The 14,748-nt window shown below is 48.5% G+C and overlaps 1 protein-coding gene across 1 annotated transcript in view; it reads left to right on the plus strand.

Moving 5' to 3' along the window:
• The first annotated feature begins 205 nt into the window (after positions 1 to 205).
• Positions 206 to 14,748, plus strand: part of NPHP4 (nephrocystin 4) — a 138,389-nt gene continuing 123,846 nt past the window's right edge. The window contains exons 1-2 of the mRNA XM_052653950.1: positions 206 to 340; positions 9,081 to 9,233. Of these exons, the coding sequence (XP_052509910.1) occupies positions 206 to 340; positions 9,081 to 9,233 (288 nt within the window). The remainder of the gene's footprint in view (positions 341 to 9,080; positions 9,234 to 14,748) is intronic.

The following is a 14,748-nucleotide window of genomic DNA, read 5'->3' on the forward strand; positions in this document are numbered from 1 at the left end:
TGATTGGCCAGGGCAAGGCTCATGGATGCCAGTCCTCGGCTGCAGTGGGGGTTGGGGAGGTCACAGAGTGTGGGTCTCAGGGGTGGTGGTTCCCCTGGTATTAGTGGAGGTTCTCTAAGCCCTGGGCCCTCATAACTTTCTTATTTATTTGAACACCAATGGTGCAGGTAATCCCAGAGGCCCCAGGGACCCAGAGACCGGCAGAATGCATGACTGGCACAGGATCTTTGACCAAAACCTGCTGGTCCCTCCGCACCCACAGAGAACACGCCAGCCTCTGAAGGAATCGACGGCATTTCAGTGTGTCCTGAAGTGGCTCGATGGCCCGCTTATTAAGCAGGTAAAGAAACAGACTCTTTAATGTCAAATACTTGCTTTCACCGCACTGAGCTGAGACAGTATCGATTTTCACGTGTTTATCTGAGTCTTTCACTGCGTCCATCACCCCGGGCGGTGGCAGCATTTGGAGGCAAAGTGGCCCATCAGCAAAGAGGGTGTGTGATTCAGTGACTCGGTCAGCACTTTTGACCCTGACTCAAGGCTTCTTGCTGCCTACAGTGGAGCAATCCAAAAACCCGGGTAATTTGATTTCCTGAGTTATTTCCTGGCCAGGTTGTTTGCAAGGGCTCAGCACGGTCTAGGGGTTAGAAATGCAGGGGTGGAGCTCTGGGGATCCTGGGAAATGTGAGGTGGAGGCACCACCGCCTTTGCACACTCAGGCCCTCACTCTGGGGCCCTATGTCCATCTCTGCCCTCAGCTGCCAGGGAACCTGCCAGAAAAGCGTTGTTTATGTGCCTCCACAGAACACCCATGTGATCGTACTGTCCTGGGGAGGCCCAGGGTCCTGGGGGGATGCACAGGAAGGATCCAGGCCTGCCACTGTGAGCATGTGGCTTGTGGGGTTTGGCTTGGCAAGACCGTATCTTCTTCCTCTGCAGCTGGCAGAGCAATTCTCCTTGCATTCAGAGTTGTCTGAACACTAGGTCTGAGAATAACCTACTATTGTTAAATCGCTCACATCCTGCATCATCACTTCAAACCCTGTGACTGAGCACCTGCTGTGTGCTTGCTACTGTGTAGACACTGCAGTGATTACTGCTCTTACAGCTCTACCTGTTTTATTTTTTGGCCACACTGCACGCCATGTAGGATCCCAATTCCCCAGCCAGGGATCGAACCCATGCCCACTGCATTGGAAGCGCAGAGGCTTAACCACTGGACTTCCAGGGACATCCCCAACAACTTTACTTCTTAGCGCTTTTCTTGTATTGGTTCACTTCATCCTCACAACAGCCCTACGAAGGAGGTAGCATCGTTACCCCTGTTTTACAGAAGAGGAAGCAACACGAGTGACTTGCAGTCGATGCCTAGAGTAACACAGCTCCAGCCGGCCAGCTGGGACTCCAAGCTAGGGAGACCAGCTCCAGCAGCTCTGCCTCCAGGGGCTCACGAGCTAGTAGACAGCAGCTGCCTCTTGCCTAGGAATTTTACAAAGGAAATTTCTTTTATTTTCCTATTTTACTTTATTAATGCATTTTAACTTGTTTTTGAAAAGGTAATTCCCATAGTTCAAAATTCAAGGGGGCACACAAGGTAAGTGTGTTGTCCTATGGCTGTCTCATCCTGGATATAGCTGGTATTAACCTGTTTTCTGTACAATCTTTCAGACTTTCTAAGCAACCACAACAAATAAATATACTTGTATATTTCTCTTTTTTGGGGGGCATGAATAGTAGCTTATTGCTATATTCTATATCTTAAAAAATATTCTTAACAGTATGTATTATACATTGGTAAGTGTGGATCGTTTTTACTTCCTTCCCAAAGATAAAGTCAATACTTTCATGAAAGTCACATAATTGGGTTTCCATTCAGGGATTTCTGGGAAAGAAAGGATCAAAATTAGACTCTTTGAAAAACAAAATAAACAAAAACACCGTCCCCCCCATATATGTTATAGACTGTTCATGTCATTTCATGAAGAATTTCTTATTCTTCCTTAAGACAGCATAGCTTTTCCTATATGAATGACCTGTCATCCATTCATTAGGTCCTTCCTTAAAATGACCACTTGTTCTGACTCCAGGTGTTTGCTTTTATAGACATTATGATAATGGATAATGTCATTGAAATAATTTTAAAAAATGTACACTGTCTGTAGAATAGAAAATGAAAATGAAGTCGCTCAGTCATGTCCGACTCTTTGCAACACCATGGAATGTAGCCTACCAGGCTCCTCCCTGCATGGGATTCTCCAGGCAAGAGTACTGGAGTGGGTTGCTATTTTCTTCTCCAGGGGATCTTCCTGACCCAGGGATCGAACCCAGGTCTCCCACATTCCAGGCAGATGCTTTAACCTCTGAGCCACCAGGGAAGCCCGTCTGTAGAATAGAGTCATACATTAAAAGCTAACATTTAAAACCCACTTATAAGTTGTTTATAAAAAAATCACAGTTTAAACATGAAGACATTAAATATATGTCTTCAAACCATATTATGAAAGGAAAAGAATGGAAAAAAAGATACCCATGTAAACTCTAAACATTAGAAAGCTTTGTGGCTGTACTAATTTCAGACAAGGTAGAGTTCAAGGTGAAGCATATCAGCAGAAATAAAGGGACCTCTCATACTGACAGTGACAGGAAGATGTGATGGCCCTAAATGTGCATGTACCTGTGATGGGAGCCCCCAAAGTCACCCCCAGGTTTGGTGATTGACTAGGAGGACTTGACATGACTCAGCACATAGTCATCTTCAAAGGAAAGATTTGTTTTGGTGAAAAAATAGAGTAAGATCAGCCAAGGGAAAGGCATACGGGAGGCAATGGGTATGAATTCCCAGGGTCCTCTGCCATGGGATTCCCACAAGACATACTCCAGCAACGAGTTGGGACAATACCTGTGACATCCTGCCAACTAAGGAAGCTTGTCAGAGACTCAGTGCCAACAGGTTGTAAAAAAACCTCAGGGCTTTTTGGGAACTGGTCATGTAGACACACTCTGCCTAGCACGTAGTAGGATTCCAGAGTTCCAGAAGGAAAGCAAGTGATCAGCATAAATCACTTCGTATAAGTTTAGTACTAGTAAGCCATTCCAATCCATTAGGGTGGTGGTGAAGTCTGTGTCCCCAGACTGCAAACTCCAGCCAAGGGCCAGACCTGTAAGCCAGCATTTTAAAGACTGACTGGCCTGCTATTAGATCTCGTTTGTGCCCAGCACCCAGTAGCACAGCTTTCAAATCCGTGAAGCGAAGTTTGTAGAAACAAAGGGAACTGCACTTAGATTCACCTTTATAGTTGGAAGCTTTTGACTCTCTCAATAAGTGATAGAGCAAATACACTCCCGCCACCCCCCTGCAAAAAAAAAAAACAAAAAAAACCCAACATCATTAGGGTGTGAAAGATCTGAACACCACCAACCACCTTAACTGAACTGTCATCGTGAAAACACTATACCCAACAAATAAAATATACCTTCTCAAGTGCCTGTGGAACATTTACAGAGATAGATAATATGCTTGGTCATGAAAATAAATCCCAATAAATTTAAAAGGATTGAAATTATGAAGAATATGTTCACTGACCAATATGTTATTAAATTAAAAAATCAATAACAATAAGATAACCAGAAAATCCCCAAATAGTAGAAAATTAAACAACACTCTGCTCACTAGTAACCCTTGGGTCACAGAATTCAGCGAGAGATTAGAAAGTAATTGGAACTAACTGATATAAGAATATATCAAGATTTGTGGGATGTAGTTAATGCAGTCCTCTGAGGGAAACTTACAACTTTATATAACTACATTAGAAAAGAAGAAAAATGCAGGCATACTTCATTTTATTGTGCTTTGTAGATATTGTATTTTTTTCCCCCCCACAAATTGAAGGTTTTTGACAACTCTGCATGGAGAAAGTCCATCAGTGCCATTTTCCCAGCATTTGCTTATTTTGTTTCTCTGTCACATTTTGGTAATCTTGCAATATTTCAGGCTTTTTCACTATTATTATCTGTGTTATGCTGACCTGTCATCAATGATCTTTGATGACTCACTGAAGGCTCAGATGATAGTTGGTATTTTTTAGCAATAAATTGTTTTAAAATTAAAGTAGGTACATTGTTTTCTTAGATATAATGCTACTGTACACTTAAGAGATTACAGTATAGTATAAACATAATTTTATATGCACTGGGAAACAAAAAATCCATGTGACTCACTTTATTAAGATATTTGCTTTATTGCAGTGGTCTGGGACTGAACCCTCTGTCTCTGAGGTCTGCCTGTGTAAAATCAACAATCTCTGCTTTCTCCTTAAGAATATAGACAAAAGCAATAAATTAAAACCAAAGAAAAGAAAAGAAGGAAATAAGAAATATATGGGCAGAAATCAATAAAGGACAAATAATAAGAAAATCAGTAAAGCTAGAAGTTGGTTCTTTGAAAAGATTAATTATGTTGATAAACCCATGGCAAGACTGATCATGAGAGGAGAGAAGAGATACAGATTATCAATATTAGGAGAGGAAGAAGGGGCATCACCACATATCCTACAGACATTAAAAAGATAATCAAGGGACATTATGAGTAACTTTAGTGCCAATAAAAATAACTTAGATGAACTGGATAAGTTCTTGAAAAGCACAATTTACCAAAAGTGACACCAGAAGAAATAGAAAATCTAGATGGCTCTATATATTTTTTCTTTGTTCATTTTTTTCTTAATTTATTTTTAATTGAAGGATAATTACAATATTGTGTTGGTTTCTGCCATACATCAACGTAGATCAGCCATAGTATACATATGTCCCCTCCCTTTTGAGCCTCCCTCCCACCTCCCACCCCATCCCACCCCTCTGGGTTTGAGTTTCTTGAGTCATACAGCAAATTCCCACTTAAATATCCCCATATTTATTAAAGAAACAGTTCATAATTAAAACATTTCCAAACTTAAATGACTTCACTGTTGAATTTAATAAAATATTAAAGAAAGAAATAATACCAATTGTAGACCAACACTCAGAAAATAGAGTAGGAGGGAATTGTTCTCAGGTGTTTATTTTGAGACCATCATAACCTTGATACACAAACTGGACAAGGACATGAAAAGAAAAGTACAGATTGCCTCTCTTATGAATGTTAACACAAAATTCTTTAGTATATTAGGACATCAGATCCAGCAGTGTATACAGAAGGTCAGATATCATGGTGGGGTTTATCACAGGAATGCAAAGTTGGTTTTACACACAAAAATCAGCCAAGATGAAAAGATCGAGTAGGGAAAAAGTCAATAGTTCAGTTTAGATGATCTTACAGATTTGTACAGTTTCAGTTATTTTGAGAATTGATAGCTTTCAGTTCAGTTCAGTTCAGTTGCTCAGTCGTGTCCGACTCTTTGCGACCGCATGAATTGCAGCACGCCAGGCCTCCCTGTCCATCACCAACTCCCGGAGTTCACTCAAACTCACGTCCATTGAGTCGGTGATGCCATCCAGCCATCTCATCCTCTGTCGTCCCCTTCTCCTCCTGCCCCCAACCCCTCCCAGCATCAGAGTCTTTTCCAGTGAGTCAACTCTTCACATGAGGTGGCCAAAGTACTGGAGTTTCAGCTTTAGATGAAAGCAAACTTCCCTGTAAAAGGTGTTGGCTAAAAATATTATGTACTAATTTTGAACTCAAATCACTTATTAGTCATTTTGGTATGTTTTTCTTACTTTTTATTTACCTTTTTGGTTTAGTTTCATTTACCATAAATGTTGATTACTGGGTTGGCCCAAAAGTTCATTCAAGTTTTCCCATAAGATAATTACAGAAAAACCCAAGCAAACTTTTGGGCTAACCTAATTCTTTCCTTTGGAATGGCTATTTCACTTGGTATTTGCTGTGTGTTTGGAGCTGTGCAGGGGACACGAGGGTGACCCCCCACCCCCAACTCTGTCTTCACAGAGCTCTCTGTCCAGTACGAGGAGACAGCTAGAAACCTACCTGAGTAGAGTTGAGTACAAAGTCTCAGAGAGGTGGAGGGGGTGGTCGGGGTGTGGAGGCTGGGAGACGACCCAGCTCCCGGGTAATCTGGGAGTTCCCTGGTCCTGGCTGCTGGTCACCTCCCTGAGAGCATGGTGAGGGGGCCAGAGGGACTGATGGTGGTGCCCTGGGTGGTGCCTGCAGCAAGGGGAGGCCCAGGCCCCCGGGAGGTGTGCACACTGAGCCCTCCCACCCCCACCCCCTTGCATGATTTGGTCCCCAGTCCTGAGGATACAGCAGGAGGAGAATATTCCAGGCTCTCATCCCTCCCCACCCCTGGAGCTGAGACCAACCACCAGCATATAAACAGACAACTTAGAAACATGGGAGATACTGATATAGAACAGGGTCAGAGGATGAGGGTCTGGATGGCGGGGGTCAGGGATGCCTCCCTGGTCAGGGCCTCGTGGGAATGAGGGGCTGAGTGCAGTAAAGGGGCTCCAGGGGGGTGGGGAGCAGGGTGAGGAACAGTGCTGGGGGGAGGGATGAGGGTCTGGGCTCAAGATTCCCCCAGACCTGTTGGCACACTCCCCACCTCCACACACGACACCACCCCCTGCCAGCTGCTCCCGTTTGCTGGGACTCACCTGCTGGACCCGGGAGGCTGGGCAGGCAGGCGGCCACCAGCCTGTGCCCCCTGTTTCTCTTCCCCTCATATTCCACACCCTGCTGTCTCCAGGGCCCTCAGCAGTTCCTTCACTGACACCCTGAATGTGCGCTCTCCTCACCCCAACTCCTCACGTCCTCCCCCCGCATTCTGATCCCCACGTGGAGCTGGAGTGGTTTTCTTTCTCCTTTATTGAGGTATAACTGATGAAGCCGTAGGACACTTGGAGTGCCCAGCGTGATGATCTGACATCCACATAAACTGTGAAAGGATCCCACCCCTGATTTAGTTAACACACACTTCACCTCATATTGGACTGATTTCCGTGAAATCCTGAATCAGGTGGTATCACTGCCTCTCAGGCTGTTTCCCTGACCCATCATCCTGTTTGGAGTAGAAGTGGCCTGCCAGGGTGGCTCCTGCCCCTTCTCCGATTAAACGCAATCCCATTGTTTTATAAAATTTTTTTTTTTTTTTTTAAAATTCAGCCACTGTGTGCTGTTAGTTCCCTGACCAGGGATCGATCCAGTTCCCTCAGCCTTGGAAGCTCAGAGTCTTAACCACTGGACCACCAGGGAAGTCACTGGGTGCTCTTGAAATGCACTTTGGCTGTTGTTTTTATTCAGGTGTGGTGGGGACAGCAGAGCAGGGGATGATTGCCACTGAAAAGATTGTTTCTTCCTTTGGGCTCCCCAGGGGAGGGGATGCACATCCCCGAAGGGTCCCACCGGGAAGCAGTTGGGTTGGTGGGGAGGCAGCGGGGTGAGAGGAGACCTGGGGCAAAAGCCTGTATCATGGTTTTTGTGGGAAGGGATGGGCAAGGCCGGGTAAGCAGCTGCACACACTTGGGACTAGCCAGTTTGAGTTAATTCATTGGCCTCTGGGCTGGAGGGACTGGTTGCCTGGGTCTGGTTCTGGGATTGTTGGGGTGGGAAGATATTGTCTCCTGGAGTGTGAGCCAGACGAGGGCAAGTGGGGTGTGGACTGGAAAGCAGGTCGTTTACTATCACTGGGAAATAGCTGGCCCTGGGCAGGACAGTCTCTTCCCATTAGGAAGGCTCCAGATGCCAGAGCACTAGGAACACTAAGGACCCAGAAAGTGAGAGCAATTAGTTAGTGTAAATACACATACATGGACATGAGTTTAAGCAAACTCTGCGGGATAGTGTAGGACAGGGGAGCCTGGCGTGCTGCAGTCCCTGGGGTCACAAAGAGTCGGACATGACTTAGCAACTGAAAAACAACAAAAATAACATACATGGCTTCCCAACAGGAGATGTGGGAAGATTCCTGGGTCGGGAATCCGAGCACACTCCAGTGTTCTTGCCTGGGAAACCCTGTGGACAGAGGAGCCTGGTGGGCTACGGTCCATAGGGTCGTAAAAGAGTCGGATATGATTTAGCGACTAACGACAACAAAAAAGATACATGTAGTCAGGATGATTTTCCTGAGCACCCAGCTCTCTTCACCCAGAGCTTCCTTCTGCCTGGTTTATTCTCCAAGGGTCCACTCCTGGTTCCCGTCCACCCCACCCTGCCTCCTTAGTTCTCAGTTTAGATGTCATCTTTCAGAGCCCCTTCCCTGGCCGTGTTCTTCTAAGAGCTGACCCACCTATCTTCCCCTGCTCCCATTTTCATTTTCTTCACATGAGCCCCAGGGACGCAGGTTTTGTGTGTTTTGTTCCCTTTTGCGTTTCCAGTGCCTTGAACAGTGTCTGGCTCAGAGTGGACACACAAAATAAATGCTTAAATAACATTTACTAAATGATTGCATGAAAGGAAAGCAGAATTCCTGGTCCCAGGTAGACAGTAAGAGCTGCCCCCTTGCCAGGTGCACCGGTGGTAACAGCACTGAAGACCCAGGCAGAACCCTCTGTAGGTGGTACCACTGGGCACAGGGCAAGTCTAGTAGTCTCTGGTGCCTTGTCTGTATCTGTGGTTCTCAAAGATCGGCTTTTTTATTTATACCCTGATCCCAACCCACCCAAATAATTTTGACAAGCTGAGGATTTAGAGTTTGTGGTTATATTGGGAATGATTTGGCTGTCAATGGTAAAACAAATAACTCCTCCCCAAGCACTCCCCCCACCTAAAAAAAAAACCCAAGTAAAATAGCCTAAGGAGAGATAATTTGTTAACTCACTTAAAGACAAACCTATCGTTAGCATAAGCTTCAGGTGTGGCTTGATCCAGGATCTCATGTGGAGTCACCTGAGCTTGTTCTTCCTTGGTTCCACGTGGTGTCATAGGTGTCTGTCCCCACAGCGTTGACTTCTTGTGTGGCTTGCTGGTTCCAGCCTCTGACTGGCCAAGGGAGGGCCGTGGAGAGAGGTAGTCCCTTGGAAGGAAGGGCCTGATACCTAAACCAGGGGATGGATGCTGAGTGGCCCAGTTTCCCCCAAATGGATCCTTCCCCCTGAGGATCCTTCAGGGCCATCCCTCTGTCTCCTAGGGGGTGCTGGAGCTGCTGTCGGAGGTGGGCTGCCACCTGCGCGTGTCTCTCTTCGATGTCACCTATCGGTACTTCTTCGGGAGGACATGGAAGAGCTCGTCGAGGCCTGCAGAGCCGCTCAGCAGGCAGCCGGCCAGGATCGCCTTCAATGAGGTGGGTACAGTGGCTAGCAGGCGTGCAGGTTCCACGCAGACCTGGGGGTGCCGCTAGTGCACCCCAGACTCCAGGAATGCCCCGAGCAGCAGGCCGAGCTCTCACAAAGTTCTTCCTGGCAGCCAGCATTTGCTTCCAGACAGATGCTTGTATGGCAGCCACGTGCCCTGAGTGGATGGTGGCAGGGGGTGGGTGTGGGGGGGCAGCATATGTGTGGGTCTCGTCACCTTCATGGAAACTTCCAGCTTTGGCAGCAAAGTTAGAAAATTATCGATCTCATCATATTTCCTCAGTTTTCCTCCTCGTTCACTTTCCCCTTCTTTTTCTTTCTTTGTAGTTCAGGATTTTTTTTTTAAGATGAGCAAATTGAGACTTAGAAGTGAGGTGCCTTGCCCAAGTAGAAGGTGGGAGGGCCTGGAGCCCCCACCTCTGTCTGCAAACTGGGTGGTTGCCTTGGCATCAGTTGGTGACATGGTCTTGCCCATGCAGCACCCCTGTGTCTGGCTGCCCTGCAGATAGGGTGTCCCATCCTCGTTCAGCTGCACCAAACCCACAAGCGTCTCTTCCAGTGCCTGCTGTCTGCCCGCCATGGGGCCGGGTGCCCAGGCGATGGTGCTGGGTGGATGGGATGGGTGTGGTTCTTACCCTGGACAACTTACAGCCTGCTGGGGTGACACACCCAGGCAGGTGGCAGCAAGTGTAGGTATGGTGAGTTCTCAGAGGAAACTGACAGCCACTGCCGTGGGGAAGAAGGGGAGACGTAAGCAGGTGGTGAAGGAGGGCCTCTGGGAGCTGAGCCTATGGGATGGAGGGAACCAGCCCAGGATAAGTGGAGTGGCAGAAGCTGTGTCCCAGGGAGGAGTGGGAGGGTGGCCAAGGGTAGGCCTGGTGGGTAGCTAGCTGGGAGGAGCCTTCCGGAGACAACGGGGTTTTCCTCAAGAGCTGGAGGTGTCCCAGCGGTCTTCTTCCCAGCTGCTCCTTCAAGCTGCGCCTGAATGCAGTGGGTCCTGCAGGGAACAGTATTGGAGGGCCGGTGTTGCGTTGATTTTGTTCTTCTCTGCGCAGCGTCAGGGAAGCCCAGTAGGTGACGGTACAGTGAGTAACGGAGGTGGTGGCGGTGGCCACAGCCGCCCTGGGGAAGGTCTCCGTATGTAACCCAACCAAGCGAGCTGCCCTCTTTGTGGGGGATGGTCCTGCCCAGTCATGAAGCCGCCAGGCTTCTCTGCACTTGGCTGTCACCCACAGTCAGGATGCTGTGTGCAGTGTGGACTGATGTTACTGGTCCTTACTGAACATGCAGGAGAGGGGGATGCTGTGCCCAAAGGTTCAGGAAAATTAGATATGACTGGTGTGTTCTGGCCATCAGACGGCCCATGCTGAACCCCTCATTCTGGTGTCTGAATCGAGAGAGAGGCTGTGTGTTGTAAACCGCGTGTGACCGTGGGTGGCTGTTTAGGGTGCTGTCCCAGCTCCTGCACTGAGTCACCTTTGCACCTCTGTCTTGGGGCGAGCGGTTGGGGGTTGTCGAGGCCTGGCAGGAGTGTGGTGGCCCCTGTGTTGCTGGGAGCCTGGCTGTGGTGCCGTCTTCCAGGGCTGGGCTGTTTGGATTCTCTTTCTCGAGTGGACAGTCACGCCCTGGAAAGCCTGGCGTGGTGACAGATACTACGGTGACTGTGTCCTCTCCTGGGGAGTCACGACGGGATGGTTGGCTCCCAGCTTCTTGGGGAGGTTTCAGACCCACCGTTTACCTCTGGAGGTCGGTATATATGTCTCTGTCTTGAACAGCAGTTGGCAGGTCAGAGGCCGTGAGTGACAGACATCTTGACCACAGTGATTGTTCTCAAGCCTTGTTTTAACCTTGGTGTTGGAGGGGCCCTGCAGGCTCTGTTGGAAGTGCTGCTGTGTCGAGGGGATGGTGATCCCCTGAGATCAGCAGAGGAGCACTCTGCCACCACTGGGGTCCCAAGATGAACCCTCCTCCTGTGACCTTCCCCATGGCTTTCCTTGTAGCCGTGGTCACCGCCAAGATAGGCCACATGTGGAGGGCCTGCCGTCTCCCCGACCAGCTCAGTGGCTGAGAGCCCTGCAGAGTAGAAGGTGCGTTGTAAGAAGTGGCCTTCAGAGCTGCTGCTCCACCTTCTGGGCTTATCAAGGGCTCAGCATCCATGCCCGAGAGGGTTCTCAGGTGTCCCCCCATCCTGGGAGCTGTGGCTCGAGGCCCTTTCAGCTCATTTCATGTCTGGTCTGATCTGTGGGAGCTGAGTGCTGCTCAGTCATTTGGGCTCTGCTCAGCGGGGCGTGGGGACCAGGGCCATGTGTTAGGGAGGACCACAGTCTAACATTTTCAGAAGAATCTGCACCCTTCAGTTACTGATCTCAGCGAGGCTGGTCCTGAGGAACAGAGCAGTTTTGGTTGGGAGGGGATGCCAAGGCCCCAGAATTGCTCAGCCAGAGCTGTGTTCAGGTGCTATGCCCCAGGCGGGCAGCAGAGGCCAGTGCTGCCCCAGGAATGGTCCATCCTGATGGGCCGCTTGGCAGCATCCTCCCCACCAGCACTGTCCTCTCGTCCTTGATGTTCAGAGTTTAGTGAACTACAGAGAATCCCCTTTGCCGTGTGTGTGTGTGTGTGTGTGCATACATGGATGTACATGTGCACATGAAATGTGGAGCGTTCCCGGGGTGGCCTGGATACGCGGAGGGTCTGGGTATGGGGTTGTGTCATCTGAGCAAAGCTCTGTGTACACACCTATGGGAATAGAGAGAAACACAATTTGCCCTTTTTAGAGGTGATTCTGAAATTTGGTGAAGATCTTTTTCTGATTTTACTAATCGCCTGGGCTTTTCTGGTTCTACCCATTGGTTGTGGCTCAGGGGTGATGTGATGGAGGTTACCAGTGGCCAGTAGCAAGGGCCCATCTGGAAATTGATGTGGTCGTCTGGCCTCTGTGTAGACTCATGAATCAACCACGTGGGCTCTGGGTTTTGATTGAGTTGTCCTTGTAATACACAGCCCTGAAAGAAGATGCTATTTTATTACTTTGCAAACAGTGTCCTGTAGGAAAGACCATGGACAAAAGGAGTGCTGCCTTGAGCTGAGCTGGGTGTTTCTTTCCGGGAGTGATGAATTCCTTGCGCCCCTCTCGTCCCAGCCTCCTTGCTCTGCCTGGCGGACTACAGGGCACCAGCTCCAGGCCTCTCAGCTCTGAGCTCAGAACTCTGTGTTCTCCTTCGAGGCTGCCCTCGGTGGAGAGGAATCACCCTTCACTTGCTGAGACGGTCGATCATTCTTTCAGCCTCTCAAAAGATATCTTTAAAAAATAATCTGAGAGGCCAAAGCACCATGCAGTTCCTGCACTTACTTTCTGAGATGGTCATAATTCTCCCTTAAATTCTTTCCTTAACTAACCACGCTCAGCCTGCAGTGACAGGCTCATTTTTCCTCCTTTATTTATTTTACTCAAGCCACTGGGTAGGAATCCTAGTGGTTCTTCACAGGCAGCCAGAACCCAGATCAGGGGATGATACCTCCAGGGACTGTCTCAGCCCCAGGTGTGGCTGGAGCCTCAGGTGGCTCCCTGGCCTCCTGGGACACAGGGAACTGGTCTGCTCCCTCTTCCCATCGCCAAGGCCGGGAGAAACGGGCTCCTGAATGTTCTTGTTAGTCAGAGTAATGAGAGGGAAGTGTGTGCTCGTGCTCAGTCATGTCCAGCTCTTTGTGATCCCATGAACTGCAGCCCGCCAGGCTCCTCTGTCCATGGGATTCTCCAGGCAAGAATACTGGAGTGGGTTGCCATGCCCTCCTCCAGGAGATCTACCCTACTTAGAAATCAAACCCAGGTCTCCTGCATTGCAGGCGGATTCTTTACCAGCTGAGCCACCAGGGAAGCCCCAAAACACTGGAGTGGGTAGCCTATCCCTTCTTACGTCCGCTGCACTGCAGGTGAATTCTTAACCTCAGAGAGGGAGGTGACTCTCCTTTAAAAGTGGAGGCTGTCCATAAGAAAGAATGGAACAATGCCATTTGCCACAACGTGAATGAATGTAGAGATGATCATACTGAATGAAGTAAGTCAGAAAAAGAAAGACAAATACCGTATGATATCACTTACATGTGGCACCTAAAATATGGCATAAGTGATCGTGTCTATGAAACAGAAACAGACTCAGACATAGAGAACAGACTTGTGGTTGCCAAGGGATGTGGGGGGCTGGGGGAGGGAAGGATTGGGAATTTTGGGTTAGCAGATGCAAACTAGTTTATATTTATAGCATAGGAAACTGTTGATATATTCACTATCATGTGATAAACTATCATGGAAAAGAATATAAAAAAAAGAATATACCATCTGATGCAAAGAGCCGACTCATTGGAAAAGACCCTGATGCTGGGAAAGATTGAGGGCGGGAGGAGAAGAGGGCAACAGAAGATGAGATGGTTGAATGGCATCATTGACTCAATGGACATGAGTTTGAGCAAACTCCAAGAGATGGTGAAGGACCGAGGAGCCTGGTCTGCTGCAGTCCATGGGGTCGCAGAGAGTCCAACATGACTTAGTGACTGAACAACAGCAACAGTGTGTGCATAACTGAATCACTTTGCAATACAGCAGATATTAACACAACATCTGTAAATCAACTCTACTTCAATAAAATTAAAAACCAAATAGATGCTGTAATGTCAGTGTATCCAAGTGAAACTCCAGGAGGCTCTGCCCAGTGACTTGGTTAACTGCCAGGTTCCTGGACATGCCCTCCCCGCTCCTTACCCACTCTCGTGTTCCAGGAGCTGCTCCTGATGTAAACCATTTGCAAAGCAGGAATCCAGCATGGCTCCGGGCACCGTCTCTGCCGAGAGCGCCTGGTCCGTGTCACTTAGGAGGGTTTCTTTCCTGTCTGGCTCAACAGAAACAACTCCTGGGGACCCTCCCTGAGCCAGAAATGGGGATGGGTGTAGAAGTGAGTGGATGAATAGAAGGAGAAATGATATCTCTCCATGATGAGAGATAGGGATAGGGATTTAGTTGTTTGGTGATTGAACTGTCTACCATGTGGGCTTCCCAGGTGGTGCTAGTGGTAAAGAATCTGCCTGCCATTACACGAGACTTAAGAGCTGAAGGTTCGATTCCTGGGTCTGGGAGATCCCCTGGAGGAGGGCATGGCACCCCACGCCAGTATTCTTGCCAGGAGAATCCCATGGACAGAGGATCCTGGTGGGCTATAGTCCATGGGGTTGCAGAGAGTTGGTCACGACTGAGCGTCTGAGCACATAGACATACACGTGAGGACAGTAGAAAGCTTCGAATTTGTCAGCTTCTGTGTGTTCATCACAGTCTCCTGGGGCTGTTTCTGGTTCAGGTTGTAACTGGGTGTGCTGTTTCTGAATAAGCCCAGCCATCCTTCTCCAGGCGGGAGTGGGACTGGCTTTGGCCAGGGGGGTGGGATCTGACGCAAGGAAGATATGGGCTGAGTCCTGCTCCATCCTTACTCCTGTGGGGTCTGGGGCCATGTGTTTAAA

The sequence above is a fragment of the Budorcas taxicolor genome, chromosome 16 (genome assembly GCF_023091745.1).
Source record: "Budorcas taxicolor isolate Tak-1 chromosome 16, Takin1.1, whole genome shotgun sequence".
Classification (NCBI taxonomy): domain Eukaryota; kingdom Metazoa; phylum Chordata; class Mammalia; order Artiodactyla; family Bovidae; genus Budorcas; species Budorcas taxicolor.